This window comes from Diabrotica virgifera, chromosome 10 (assembly GCF_917563875.1).
Source record: "Diabrotica virgifera virgifera chromosome 10, PGI_DIABVI_V3a".
Classification (NCBI taxonomy): Eukaryota; Metazoa; Arthropoda; class Insecta; order Coleoptera; family Chrysomelidae; genus Diabrotica; species Diabrotica virgifera.
The window spans coordinates 117907387-117920074 of record NC_065452.1 but is presented as its reverse complement, the minus strand read 5'-3'; the positions used below and the strand labels follow the sequence as shown (position 1 = coordinate 117920074).

General features: G+C 31.5%; 1 protein-coding gene across 1 annotated transcript in view; it reads left to right on the top strand.

Annotated features, from left to right (window-relative positions):
* LOC114333090 (uncharacterized) overlaps positions 1–12688 on the top strand; it is a 250686-nt gene that overhangs the window by 108888 nt on the left and 129110 nt on the right. The window contains exon 15 of the mRNA XM_050663634.1: positions 12415–12680. Coding sequence (XP_050519591.1) covers positions 12415–12680 — 266 coding nt within the window. The remainder of the gene's footprint in view (positions 1–12414; positions 12681–12688) is intronic.

The following is a 12688-nucleotide window of genomic DNA, read 5'->3' as shown; positions in this document are numbered from 1 at the left end:
AATCAGTGAAAACAACCCCCTAACTACATTCCTAATTCAAAATTGGTCTTCACCTTTCTGTAATTCCTTTTATATTTATATTATAAATACACTCAAGGAGTTTGACCTATTTAAAATGCCTAATTTTGGAAAAATTGGAGTTTAAAGAAAAATTGATTTTTTGCAATTTGGTATTTTCCACCATTTACTTCAAAATATCTCCGAAAATACTGAAGATATGGAAAAAATTATACACTACTAAATTGTAGCTTTTTTAATGACTAAAATTACCCTGTACATAGATTTTTATTACAGTGAATAGTTAGCCAGATATAGCTGTTTAAAACCTCTATTTACCAGCCAACACCCCCTTATTCGAGCCCTTTAAACCCGCCCCAATTAAAAACTAAGGCATCTTACGGAATTTAATTTACACAGTCTTATAGCTCTTTAAAAATCCTATAAAGTCATTTTTGAGGGGTCTCATTACTGAGAGGGTATCAAAGTTTCTTTCCTACGAAGGTAATTAAATCCATTTACCAAGGCTGAAAATCAGTACACAGTGAGATATAATATTTTTCCAAAATTAGGCATTTTAAACAGGTCAAACTCCTTGAGTATATTGATAATATAAATATAACAGGAACTACAGAAAGGTGAAGACCAATTTTGAATTAGGAAGGTAGTACCTAGTTGTTTTCACTGATTTTTTCGTAGAGAAAAGCAGGTACCGACATTTTTTTTATTATAAGTCGCTTAATTTTCATGCTAGAAACTTTTTATTTTTTTTTGAAAGGTCTAATTGTATACTTGAAAAAATATTATTTAAGTTTTCCTCGAGAAATGCAAATTTTTCCCATTATTTGGCTTTAAATATTTCAAATTATGCATTTGACGAAAAAAGCTAACTTGTATTGGTCTCGGTCTTGGTCTAACTAAAAGCTTGTATTGGTCTTAAAGATATTATTGGAAAAGAATTTAGTTTGTGTTACGAAAAGATACAATTTAATCCGGTCAACTTAGACATCAAAATGCTTGGCAAATAACAAAAATTGCCGGAGAGCCAAATTTTGGTGGAGAGCTAGGGTATACCATAACAAATAAAGTGTAAAAAGTCCCCATCGATCCCATGTGTGCGTCAAAAGTTATTCGGGGTCAAAGGTCAAAATTTGAGATTTTTTTGATTTTTTTCGAAAACGGTAAGTTTTATCAAAAAAAAAACCTTAAACCAAAGTTGTAGATCTTAAAATTCTCTACAAAAATAGTCCTTACTATTTTTTTCCTCAGAGTTGCCATTCCTGAGATATCGCGATTCAAAGAGTCACATTATACATGATATTATGCACACGTTTCCACACCACCTGTGAGGTAGTGTACTCGGCGCGTTTTTTTACCGTGGTTTCCCCTGTAGGCCTACTCCACTAACTGTTTTGACAATTTTAGGATAATTTAAGGAAACAATAACGGTCAAGTTCTAGATATTACCTTATTATTGATATTGATTATTGATATTGCTATTGATTAATAGGTTAACTATTGTTTTGATTTCTTTAGATATTTTAATCAGATTCATATTCTTGAAAGTCTACTTCAACAGTCAAGTCTTCTTCGATTTCATCTTCTTCCTCTTCCTCTTGCTGGATATTCAAAAATTGTTCAAATGTGACTGAGTCATTGGTCTCTTCATTAAAATCACAGGAGTCTTCCTCTGTTGTACTAAACTGGACATTTGAGCAAAACTGACCTTGGCAGTTGGTACACACTAGAGAACACAGCAACCCGACTTTTTTACATCCACATTTGGCACTACAACCTTTTTTGCAATTGCAAAAAATAGTGTTAAGGAGTTTTTCTGGAGCAGGTGGGAGTAAGATTTTAATCGGTTCCAGAGTATTATCTATTCATTTCCAACCCGTCTTCTGAATTCAGTTCATTGCCTAGCCATGTTTGAACTTGATAATATACTTGATACAAATGTTGAAAAGCAGATGCTGATGTTGGAGGAAGACATGATAGTTGTACTTGTTTCTTGTTTCGCGTATTTTTTACAAAAGTTAAGTATCGGTATTTATCAAGCGACAAATAATTTTTTTTGGAGCTCCATAAACCGCAAGAAGAAAGCGAATTCCTTCCGTAATTATTGTTTGCGGTGTAGAATCAAGTTCTGTAAAAACTTTACAGCAGTCAGTCAAATCTTTTTTTTTTCGAATAATTTAAGTACTGACGTTTTGCCCCTTCTGTACATTGCGGACGTAGTGTCGCAGCCGGTTATCTCATGTAAAAATAAAATGTACTTTTGGCATTTGGGATAAGCCGATAAACTATTCGAAGAATATCTCTGTTCGCTGTTGATATTTACGGAAGGAATTCGCTTTCTTCTTGCGGTTTATGGAGCTCAAAAAAAATTATTTGTCTTGATAAATACCGATACTTAACTGTAAAAAATACGCAAAACAAGAAACAAGTACAACTATCATGTCTTCCTCCAACATCAGCATCTGCTTTTCAACATTTGTATCGAGTATATTATCAAGTTCAAACATGGCTAGGCAATGAACTGAATCCAGAAGACTGGGGTTGGAAATTAATAGATAATACTCTGGAACCGATTAAAACCTTACTCCCACCTGCTCCAGAAAAACTCCTTAACACTATTTTTTGCAATTGCAAAAAAGGTTGTAGTGCCAAATGTGGATGTAAAAAAGTCGGGTTGCTGTGTTCTCTAGTGTGTACCAACTGCCAAGGTCAGTCTTGCTCAAATGTCCAGTTTAGTACAACAGAGAAAGACTCATGTGATTTTAATGAAGAGACCAATGACTCAGTCACATTTGAACAATTTTTGAACATCCAGCAAGAGGAATAGGAAGAAGATGAAATCGAAGAAGACTTGACTGTTGAAGTAGACTTTCAAGAATATGAATCTGATTAAAATATCTAAAGAAATCAAAACAATAGTTAACCTAATAATCAATAGCAATATCAATAATCAATATCAATAATAAGGTAATATCTAGAACTTGACCGGTATTGTTTCCTTAAATTATCCTAAAATTGTCAAAACAGTTAGTGGAGAAGGCCTACAGGGGAAACCACGGTAAAAAAACGCGCCGAGTACACTACCTCACAGGTGGTGTGGAAACGTTTGCATATCATGTATAATGTGACTCTTTGAATCGCGATATCTCAGGAATGGCAACTCTTAGGAAAAAAATAGTAAGGACTATTTTTGTAGAGAATTTTAAGATCTACAACTTTGGTTTATGGTTTTTTTTTTTGATAAAACTTACCGTTTTCGAAAAAAATCCAAAAAATCTCAAATTTTGACATTTGACCCCGAATAACTTTGGACGCACACATGGGATCGATGGGGACTTTTTAAACTTTATTTGGTATGGTATACCCTAGCTCTCCACCAAAATTTGGCTCTCCGGCAATTTTTGTTATTTGAAATGTCTATATAGACCGGGTTAATTTTGATAACTAGTTTTTTTAATTAAATGCATATTTTTCGAGATATTCTCAAAAAACCCTCTAAAAAAGTCGATTTTTTCGTCGAAAAACTGTTATTTTCAAGCGCGACTAATTCGAAAAATATTAGTTTTACGAAGAAAATGTAAAAAACATTTTTTTCTTACAATCACTTATTCCATCGAATTACATGGTTAAAATGTAATAAAAAATTCCCACCCCCGAGATGGGGTGGCAACCACCCCCAAGGTTTTTGGCGTATGATAGCGGCATGATATAGAAAATGATCCTTGGACTATTTCCTACCTTCTGTGAAAATTTCAAGTAAATCCATGTTGGACGAAAAAATTGCGAGCCAAAATGCTTCATGTCCTCAATCGACTATTGGGGCCGACCGACCGGCTCTGTTACGTCATACAGCTGACCGACTATAATAACTTTCATTTATATTTAATTTAGAATGTGTGTATTGATTTTCAGCCTTAGTAAATGGAAATAATTACCTTCGTAGGAAAGCAACTTTGATACCCTCTCAGTAACCCCTGTTCTACGTTTCGCTTGACCGACCGCAGTATGTTTCTCTAGACACTCACATTAATCAACTGTGAAAAATCTAGCTTTAGTAAATTCAAATAGATTTTTCAGCGTTGCCTCTCCGTCTATATGCCTTCACATATCTGGGCATAAAAAGGTCAATCAAAAAATTCCATAAGTAGCGAAATTAATGCTATTAATGCGAAATTAAGTATTTCCAGTGAGAATCGTACATACCATGCTAATAAAATATTGATGCCATCGAAATTATTAGAAAAAAGAACACAAATGACTACTTATAGACCATTCATTTGACCTGTAATAACCTATGGTTGTGAGTCCTGGGTAATACGAGAAAAGACCAACTCAGGACATTTGGTAATCGGTGCAATAGGAAGACAGCACCTGGAAAATTAGGAGAAACGACGAGATTAATGAATTGAAGAAAAGGCACAAGGCACGATATTATAAAATTGTTAAAAGACAGAGACCGTCATGGATACGACATGTTCAGAGATAAGAAGATATAAAATCAGCAAAGAAACTATTACACTTAAAGCCGTTGGAAGACCTAAAACGAGATAGTTGGATAGCGTGGAAGACGACCTGAAAACTATAAAATTAAAACAATGGAGGAGAAGTACGCAAGAGAGGTTTGAATGGAAGGACATAACCAGACAGGCAAAGAACCATCCAGGGTTATGATTCCAAAAGAAGAAGCTGAGTGTTGTTTAGTGCGCTCGCAAACACAGCCACTTGTGGTCGCCACTGGTGGCTGCTACACGCATGGACTCGGCGCGCACACTGCGCACTTCGAAATTTTGCAGACATATGCATTTTCGGGAACCATACACGAATAGTCAATAAATTTTTTTATGTTCATTAATTGTTTGAATAAAAAAAAACGATTTTAATGGAAAATGCTTAAATTCTCTTGTTTTTTACAATGTAGAAATTTGAAACTCATATAGATTGTAGCTAATTATATGAATCATACATAATTTCACATTTTACGTTAATTGTTTACGTTATGCTTCATAAATAAACAATAAAGTTTCAAATTTATCCAGTTTCTGTCCGATTTTTATCCAGTTTTCAGAGAAAAAAAGTTATGGCACCGCACAGAGACGAATGCTGCCCTTAGTATTGTCGTGGGCTTTGACTGTCCATAAAACGGAAGGTTCGACTGTTGACTACGCTGTCGTGAACTTGGGCCCGAACATGTTTGCGTAAGGACAGACTTACGTTGCATTGAGCCGAGTAAGATCATTAAGGTACATATCCATACAAGGGTGAACCCCGCTCTGTGTAGCTGCTAGTGATGTTGAAAAAGTAACTATTCGTTACAAAGTACTCGTTACTTACGAATACTGAAAGTAACGATTACTATACAGATAAGCAAATCATTACTTTGATTACTGTGATTACTTCGTTATTTCGTACCAATCCTATCAGAGCGAGTAACGACTATTGTATATACTTTGATTATTTTGATTACTCTGATTACTTCGTTACTTTGTACCAGCGTATTAGAGCGAGTAACGACTATTGTATCTACTTTAATTACTCTGATTGTTTCGTTACTTCGTACCAATCGTATCAGAGTGAGTAACGACTATTGTATCTACTTTGATTACTCTGATTACTTCGTTATAAAATACAAAAGTAACAAAAGTAATCATAGTAATCAAATCATTTTTATCCCTTAAACAGATCGGTGAACGTCGTTGTTATATCGGAATACCTATACAAAATACCTATAGTAGGAACAATGAAAGATTACCCATGAACGAACATATAAAACACGCTGTATTTTCCTGTCACCGTGTCACAAAAAAAAATGGCCAGCGCAAATACATGTAATAATTATATAAACTGTTCTTATATTACTGGCACTGCTTCATTACTTTCTGGAACATAGAAACGGTGTGTTTAATATGATCGCTCATGGATAATCTTTCAATTTTCCTACTATACCTACTGAGAAATACGATTCTCGATATGATTACCGGTACTCAAATACAAAAGTAACAAAAGTACCTAATCAGTAATCAAAGTAACGAATACTGTAAATGATTATTTTATACAAAATAACTACCTATTGAGAAATACGATTTTCGATATTTTTACCGGTACTCAAATATAAAAGTAATAAAAGTAATAAAAGTAATCATAGTAATCAAAGTAACGAATACTGTAAATAATTACTTTATAAAAGTAACGATTTGTAACGAATACCCGAAAGTAACTATAATCAACATCACTAGTAGCTGCTCAAATGGATACGGCACGCTCACCCTTACATATAATAGGCCAGGGTAATAAGCCAAAAATATACCCTGTTCGTGACACTCGAACAGCCAGGGTACTGAAGCGTTTTTTCGACAGGTAATACCTATGAGAACAAATTGTAACTATTTTCTGCGTAGGATCTGGCGACCATTTTTATTTATAAACAATTTAATGTCAAAAAACGGCATTTTTTACTTTTTTTTAAATCAATGGGAAACAGTGGACCTTGTGGTTACTTTAGTACAAACATCTTCGAGAGCATGGAAAAAGTTTTAAAATGACGTGTTACAAAAGTTGATATACTTATTTATTGTTACAGTCAAACCCGCTTATTAGAATACCTCTTAAAGGAATATCCCGGTTTAAGGAATAGACATTTGAGGTCCGGAAACGTTTCTACTAGCGACCAATTATCGGTTATTAGAATATCCCGGTTATAGAAATACTTTTGATTGACACGAAGGCTATTCCAATAAGTGGGTTGGACTGTAATATAAATCAGAAAGAAGGTCTAAACTGCAAAAAAAATAATTTCGCAATAACTATTGTAAAAAGTAGTGCACAGCTTTGAAGGTTTTGTCAAATGAGGTTTCTTTGGTGCGTAATATGTGACAATAATTTCGAAGCGATTCATTCAATTGTTTAAATTTTATTGAAATTGTTTACCCAAGAGAGCTTATTTTTGCAATAACATAAGTCAGAAAAACAGAAGGATAGAACCATTCTGCAGGTGTCAAATGAAAGATCATAAGCTAAACTTTCAAACATGTTTAAAAAAAAGTTAATAAAAGTGCATTTATTAGTAATAAATAATTATGCAAATGTTTCGTCAATTTTTCCTTATAAATAATTTGAATATCTTTCTTGTTATGGCCGGTACAAAATTTTTTTTACACATTCTAAAAGATGGCCTTTTTACACGAACTTAAAAAAAATAAGTTAGCCTAGGTCAATTAGGGCCAAAGTTAGCAATATTTTTTTAAAAATTCACAGCTAATTTGTTTATAATAAATAAGGATCGAAAATAGCGCTCTTTCGCATTCAAAGACACGAAGTATTCATAAAAAATTTTTGGTTTTGTTTGCTCTTCAAGGGAGTCGTCACTAAAGCTTTAAAAATAAAGTACAAACGCGACCCGCTTGCAACCGACTAAGTAGTTCATTTATTAATATATAATAAACAAAAAAAATTTCTGACCCTGGTGAGATTCGAGCTCACGACCATTCGTACCTTTGGATTCAAAGGTAGGCGCTCTTACCGCTGAGCCACAGAGGAGGTTTTAAGGCATGTTAATGATTTGTTAAATAGTCAATTAAAATATTGAAATAACTGCAACTCTAAACTTTATAGAGTAAAAGTCGCACTTTTTCTTTTTTATATAGTAATTTATACAGAGTAAGTTTGTAATTTGGCATAAATTCAATAGCTCTAATACTAATTGTTTTTTTTTGAAAAATTCTCAGATCTGTCGATTAGTATTTCAAATCGAAATTTTTTACATACAATAATAATGTATAGAAGGTGTCTCAATTTAGAGATATGACGTCATCGTTGATTTTCTTAAATGGCAACACTGTCATTTTGATAGCTACTTTGATAGGGTGTGTAAAGTTATACATAACTGCAAAATATCAAATTTTTATTCCCTACCATTTACAAGATAAGAAAAGATAACAAAATTATGTCTGTAATTTGGAATACATTCAATAGTTCAAATACTAATTGTTTTTTTGAAAAATGCTCAGAACTGTCCATTAGTATTTCAAATCGAAATTTTTTACATACAATAATAATGTATACAGGGTGTCCCAATTAAGAGATATGACGTCATCGTTGATTTTCTTCACTGGCAACACTGTTATTTTGATAGTTATTTTGATAGAGTGTGTAAAGTTATACATAACTGCAATATATCAATTTTTTATTCCCTAGCATTTACAAGATAATAGAACATCATTTTAAATCTCTAAATTAGGACACCCTGTATACATTATTATTGTATGTAAAAAAATTCGATTTGAAATACTAATCGCAAGGTCTGAGCATTTTTCAAAAAAAAACAATTAGTATTTTAACTATTTATTTAATTCCAAATTACAGACATAACTTTATTTTTTATTATCTTGTAAATGGTAGTAAATAAAATTTGATATTTTGCGGTTATGTATAACTTTACACGCCCTATCTAAGTAGCTATCAAAATAAAAGTGTTGCTATTTAAGAAAATCAACGATGACGTCATATCTCTAAATTGGGACACCCTGTATACATTATTATTATATGTAAAAAATTTAGATTTAAAATAATAATTGACAGGTCTGAGTATTTTTCAGAAAAACAATCAGTATTTGAACTATTGAATTTATTCCCAATTACAGACTCACTCTGTATATATATTTATTACAATTTTTCATCCATTATTACATACGTAACATTATAGTTGTGCACCTAACACACGATAAAAAATCATTTTTTTTAAACAAATTAAATTGTTTATTACATAATTTATGAATCAACTGACTCCATATTTGTAAAGTACGCTAAAAGTACATACAAATTAAAAAAAACATTAAAATCCATTGGTTGGTTCCCAAGATACAAAAAGCTGTAGGATTTTGAAGTTAATATTTCAATTTTAGGTCGCACGGATTTTATGCTTCTACTTAGTCGGTTGCAAGCGGGTCGCGTTTGTACTTAATTTTTGAAGCTTTGTTGACGACTCCATTGAAGAGAAAATAAAATCCAATTTTTTTTAACACTTCGTGTCGATCCTTATTTATTATAAACAAATTAGCTATACATTAAAAAAAATGTTGCTAACTTTGGCCCTAATTGACCTAGGCTAACTTATTTTTTAAAAGTTCGTGTAAAAATGCCATCTTTTAGAACGTGTAAAAAAATTTTGTACCGGCCATAACAAGAAAGTTATTCAAATTGTTTATAAGGAAAAATAGACGAGACTTTTGCATAATTATTTATTACTAATAAGTGCATTTTTTATTACCTTTTTTAAACAAGTTTGGAAGCTTAGCTATGCTCTTTCATTTGACACCTGCATAATGGTTCTAACATTATGTTTTTCTGACTTACGTTATTGCAAAAAAAGCTCTCTGGGATAAAAAATTTGAATAAAATATAAACAATTGAATGATTCGCTTCGAAATTTTTGTCCCATATTCCGCACCTAGTCCAGGGCGCATCTGTTTTGAGATGGACGTTGAGAGGTGACTCAAATTTTTTTGCAGATATTGCTTGAAAATAAATCAAATAATAATATTTGAGCTATCCTCCCTCTCAAAAAGGTCCGGAACATTGTTTAAATAATCAAAATGTCAAAAAATGAAGGAAAAATTAGATTTTTTTCTTCGTTTTTTGATTATAACTTTAAAAGTGTTCATTTCCGAGAAAAGTTTTACTGATATAAAAGTTGGATAATTAAATTTCCTACAATATAGAATTGGTAAAAAATTTAAAAAATAGTCATCCTTGTGGCAAAATAGCAATAATTGCGAAAAAACCATACAAAAACAAGTATTCGCATTTTACGTTTTTCAACCATTTATGCTATACTTAGGACCTTCATATTTCGCCCAGAAAAACTTTATGATATAGTAAAACAATACTGTAAATTTCATTAAGATCGGTTCAAAAGATTTTGCAAAATAAATTTTGCAATCCAGCTTTCGCAAAAAAATTCATTTTTTCAAAATGTTACAGGACTGAAAATAAAGCAGATAGCCAGTTGAAATTTTTTTTACTTATAGGAATAAACTGTGTCTTTCATTTGCAATTTGCAAAATATAGATCGATTAATTACCACGGCGTCAGGAAATTTTTTAAATAAACATTAATTTTTGGTGCTACGCGCAGGACAGCGGTGTTCGATTCACACAAGTTGATTTCCACCAAAATTTCTTCCAATCTTTATTTAATATATTATTTTCTTACTCTATATTTTGTTGTATTTTAATATTTTAATTCCACAAAAATCAAACTAATTTTATTATTGTTTGTGAAATATTGTTTAAACAATTGCATATGTTTAAAAAATATAAACTTTTATTCTCTAAGTTAAAATATATGAACAATAAAGTTTTTGCTAATAAAAGTGTTATTTCAAAGGATAGAGTATGTGTTTTTATTTTGCAATAAACAAATTTATTTATTTATATCGAAATGTAATAAAAATTAAAATGTATCAATCATTATCAAAGGTCATTGGAATGACCAATAAGAGCAAACTATCCGCTGTCCTGCGCGTAGCACCAATAATTAATATTTATTTAAAAAAAATCCTGACGCCGTGGTAGTTAATTGATTTTAATTTTGCAAAATTGCAAATGAAAGGTACAGTAAACTTCTATACGCAAAAAAATTCAACGTGCTATCTGCTTTATTTTTAGTCCTGTAACATTTTGAAAAAATGAATATTTTTTGCGAAAGCTGGATTGCAAAATTTATTTTGCAAAATATATTGAACTGATCTTAATAAAATTTACAGTATTGTTTTACTGTATCATAGAGTTTTTCTGAGTGAAATATGAAGGTCCTAAGTCTACCATAAATGGTTGAAAAACGTAAAATGTGAATACTTGTTTTTGTATGTTTTTTTTACAATTATTGCTATTTTGCAACAAAGGTGCCTATTTTTAAATTCTTAACTAATTCTATATTGTAGGAAATTTAATTACGCAACTTTTATGTTAGTACAACTTTTCTCAGAAATGAATACTTTTAAAGGTATAATCAAAAAACGAAGAAAAAAATCGAATTTTTCCTTCATTTTTCGACATTTTGATTATTTAAACAATGTTCCGGACCTTTTTGAGAGGGAGAATAACTCAATTATTATTATTTGATTTATTTTCAAGAAATTTCTGCAAAAAAATTTGAGTCACCTCTCAACGTCCAAATGTACTAATATTTTTACAGATGCGCCCTGGTCTAACCAAAGAACCCTCATTTGACAAAAATGTTTACAGCTGTACACCAATTTTTACAATAGTTATTGCAGAATTAATTTTTCTGCAATTAAGACCTTTTTTCTCAATTATATTAATAGTAAATAAGTATATCAATCTTTGTAATACGTCATTTTAAAGGTTTTTCCATGCTCTCTAAGATGTTTGTTCTAAAGTAACCATAAGGTCCACTGTTTTCCATTGATTTAAAAAAAGGCCGTTTTTGACTCTAAATTGTTTATAAATAAAAATGGCCGCCAGATCCTACGCAGTAAATAGTTACAATTTGTTCTCACAGGTATTACCTGTCGAAAAAACGCTTCAGTACCCTGGCTGCTTGAGTGTCATGGAAAAAACCTTATTACCCTGGACTATAAATCGCAAACCGGTTGAATCGAAGAGGGTGAGCGCCGAGCGGCGACCACCGACGTATCCACTATGTGGAGCTGCTATACCGAGCGAGATTTACCCTTGTATGGATGTGTACGTTTAGACGGCTTGCGCATCTAAGAACTGCATTGCGAGAATGCATTAGAAGAGATGAAAAGACTGCGATAACTGTAATAGGTGTAAATAATGATTTTTATTTAAGAAATGTATGATGAAATTACAGAAAATGTACAATGTATGTATCAAAAGTTGATATAAATGCAAAAAATGCTCTATCATATACTTACATCCTTTTTTAACATGGCGATATATTTTAACGCTTGAAAAGTGTAAGACTAAGAAGTAAAAAATATGAAAAAATTTTTTTAAGAAACGCTTTTCTTTAGTTATGAGTGACTAAAATTAAAAATATTATAAAAAAATCTAATAAAAAGCAAAAAATTAAAAAATATCAAACTCGAAGGATTATTAAAAAAAACGGTCGTTATAAAGAATGAAAAAATCTAACACATTCGTTAAAGAAAAGCGTGGGGTGCTATCCTCAAACCGTTTATTCGATGAAGACGCCCCCCACGCTTTTCTTTAACGAATGTGTTAGATTTTTTCATTTTTTTAACGAACGTTTTTTTTAATAATCCTTCGAGTTTGATATTTCTTTATTTGTTGCGTTTTAGTTGTTTTTTTTATATTTTTAATTTAAGTCACTCATAACTAAAGAAAAGCGTTTCTTAAAATTTTTTTTTCATATTTTTTTATTATTATTAAGTATATTGATTTGTTTTTTTTTTAGATCCAGTAAGTTTCGCTAATGTCATAGTTCGAAATAACTTAAACCTTTCAGAAAATTCATTTGCTTCGTTGGTAGCAAACGATAGTGAGCGGTTATTGGGTACAAATGAATCTGATTTCATGCAAATATACAATGATAAAGTTACTATCAATGGTGATTTATTTTTAAATGTTCTACAAATATTCCCGAACACTGAGTTGGTAGTATCGGATGAGGTAATAGATCCACATCTTAGCAGAACATACTGGACCAAAAACACAATACAGGTATGTTT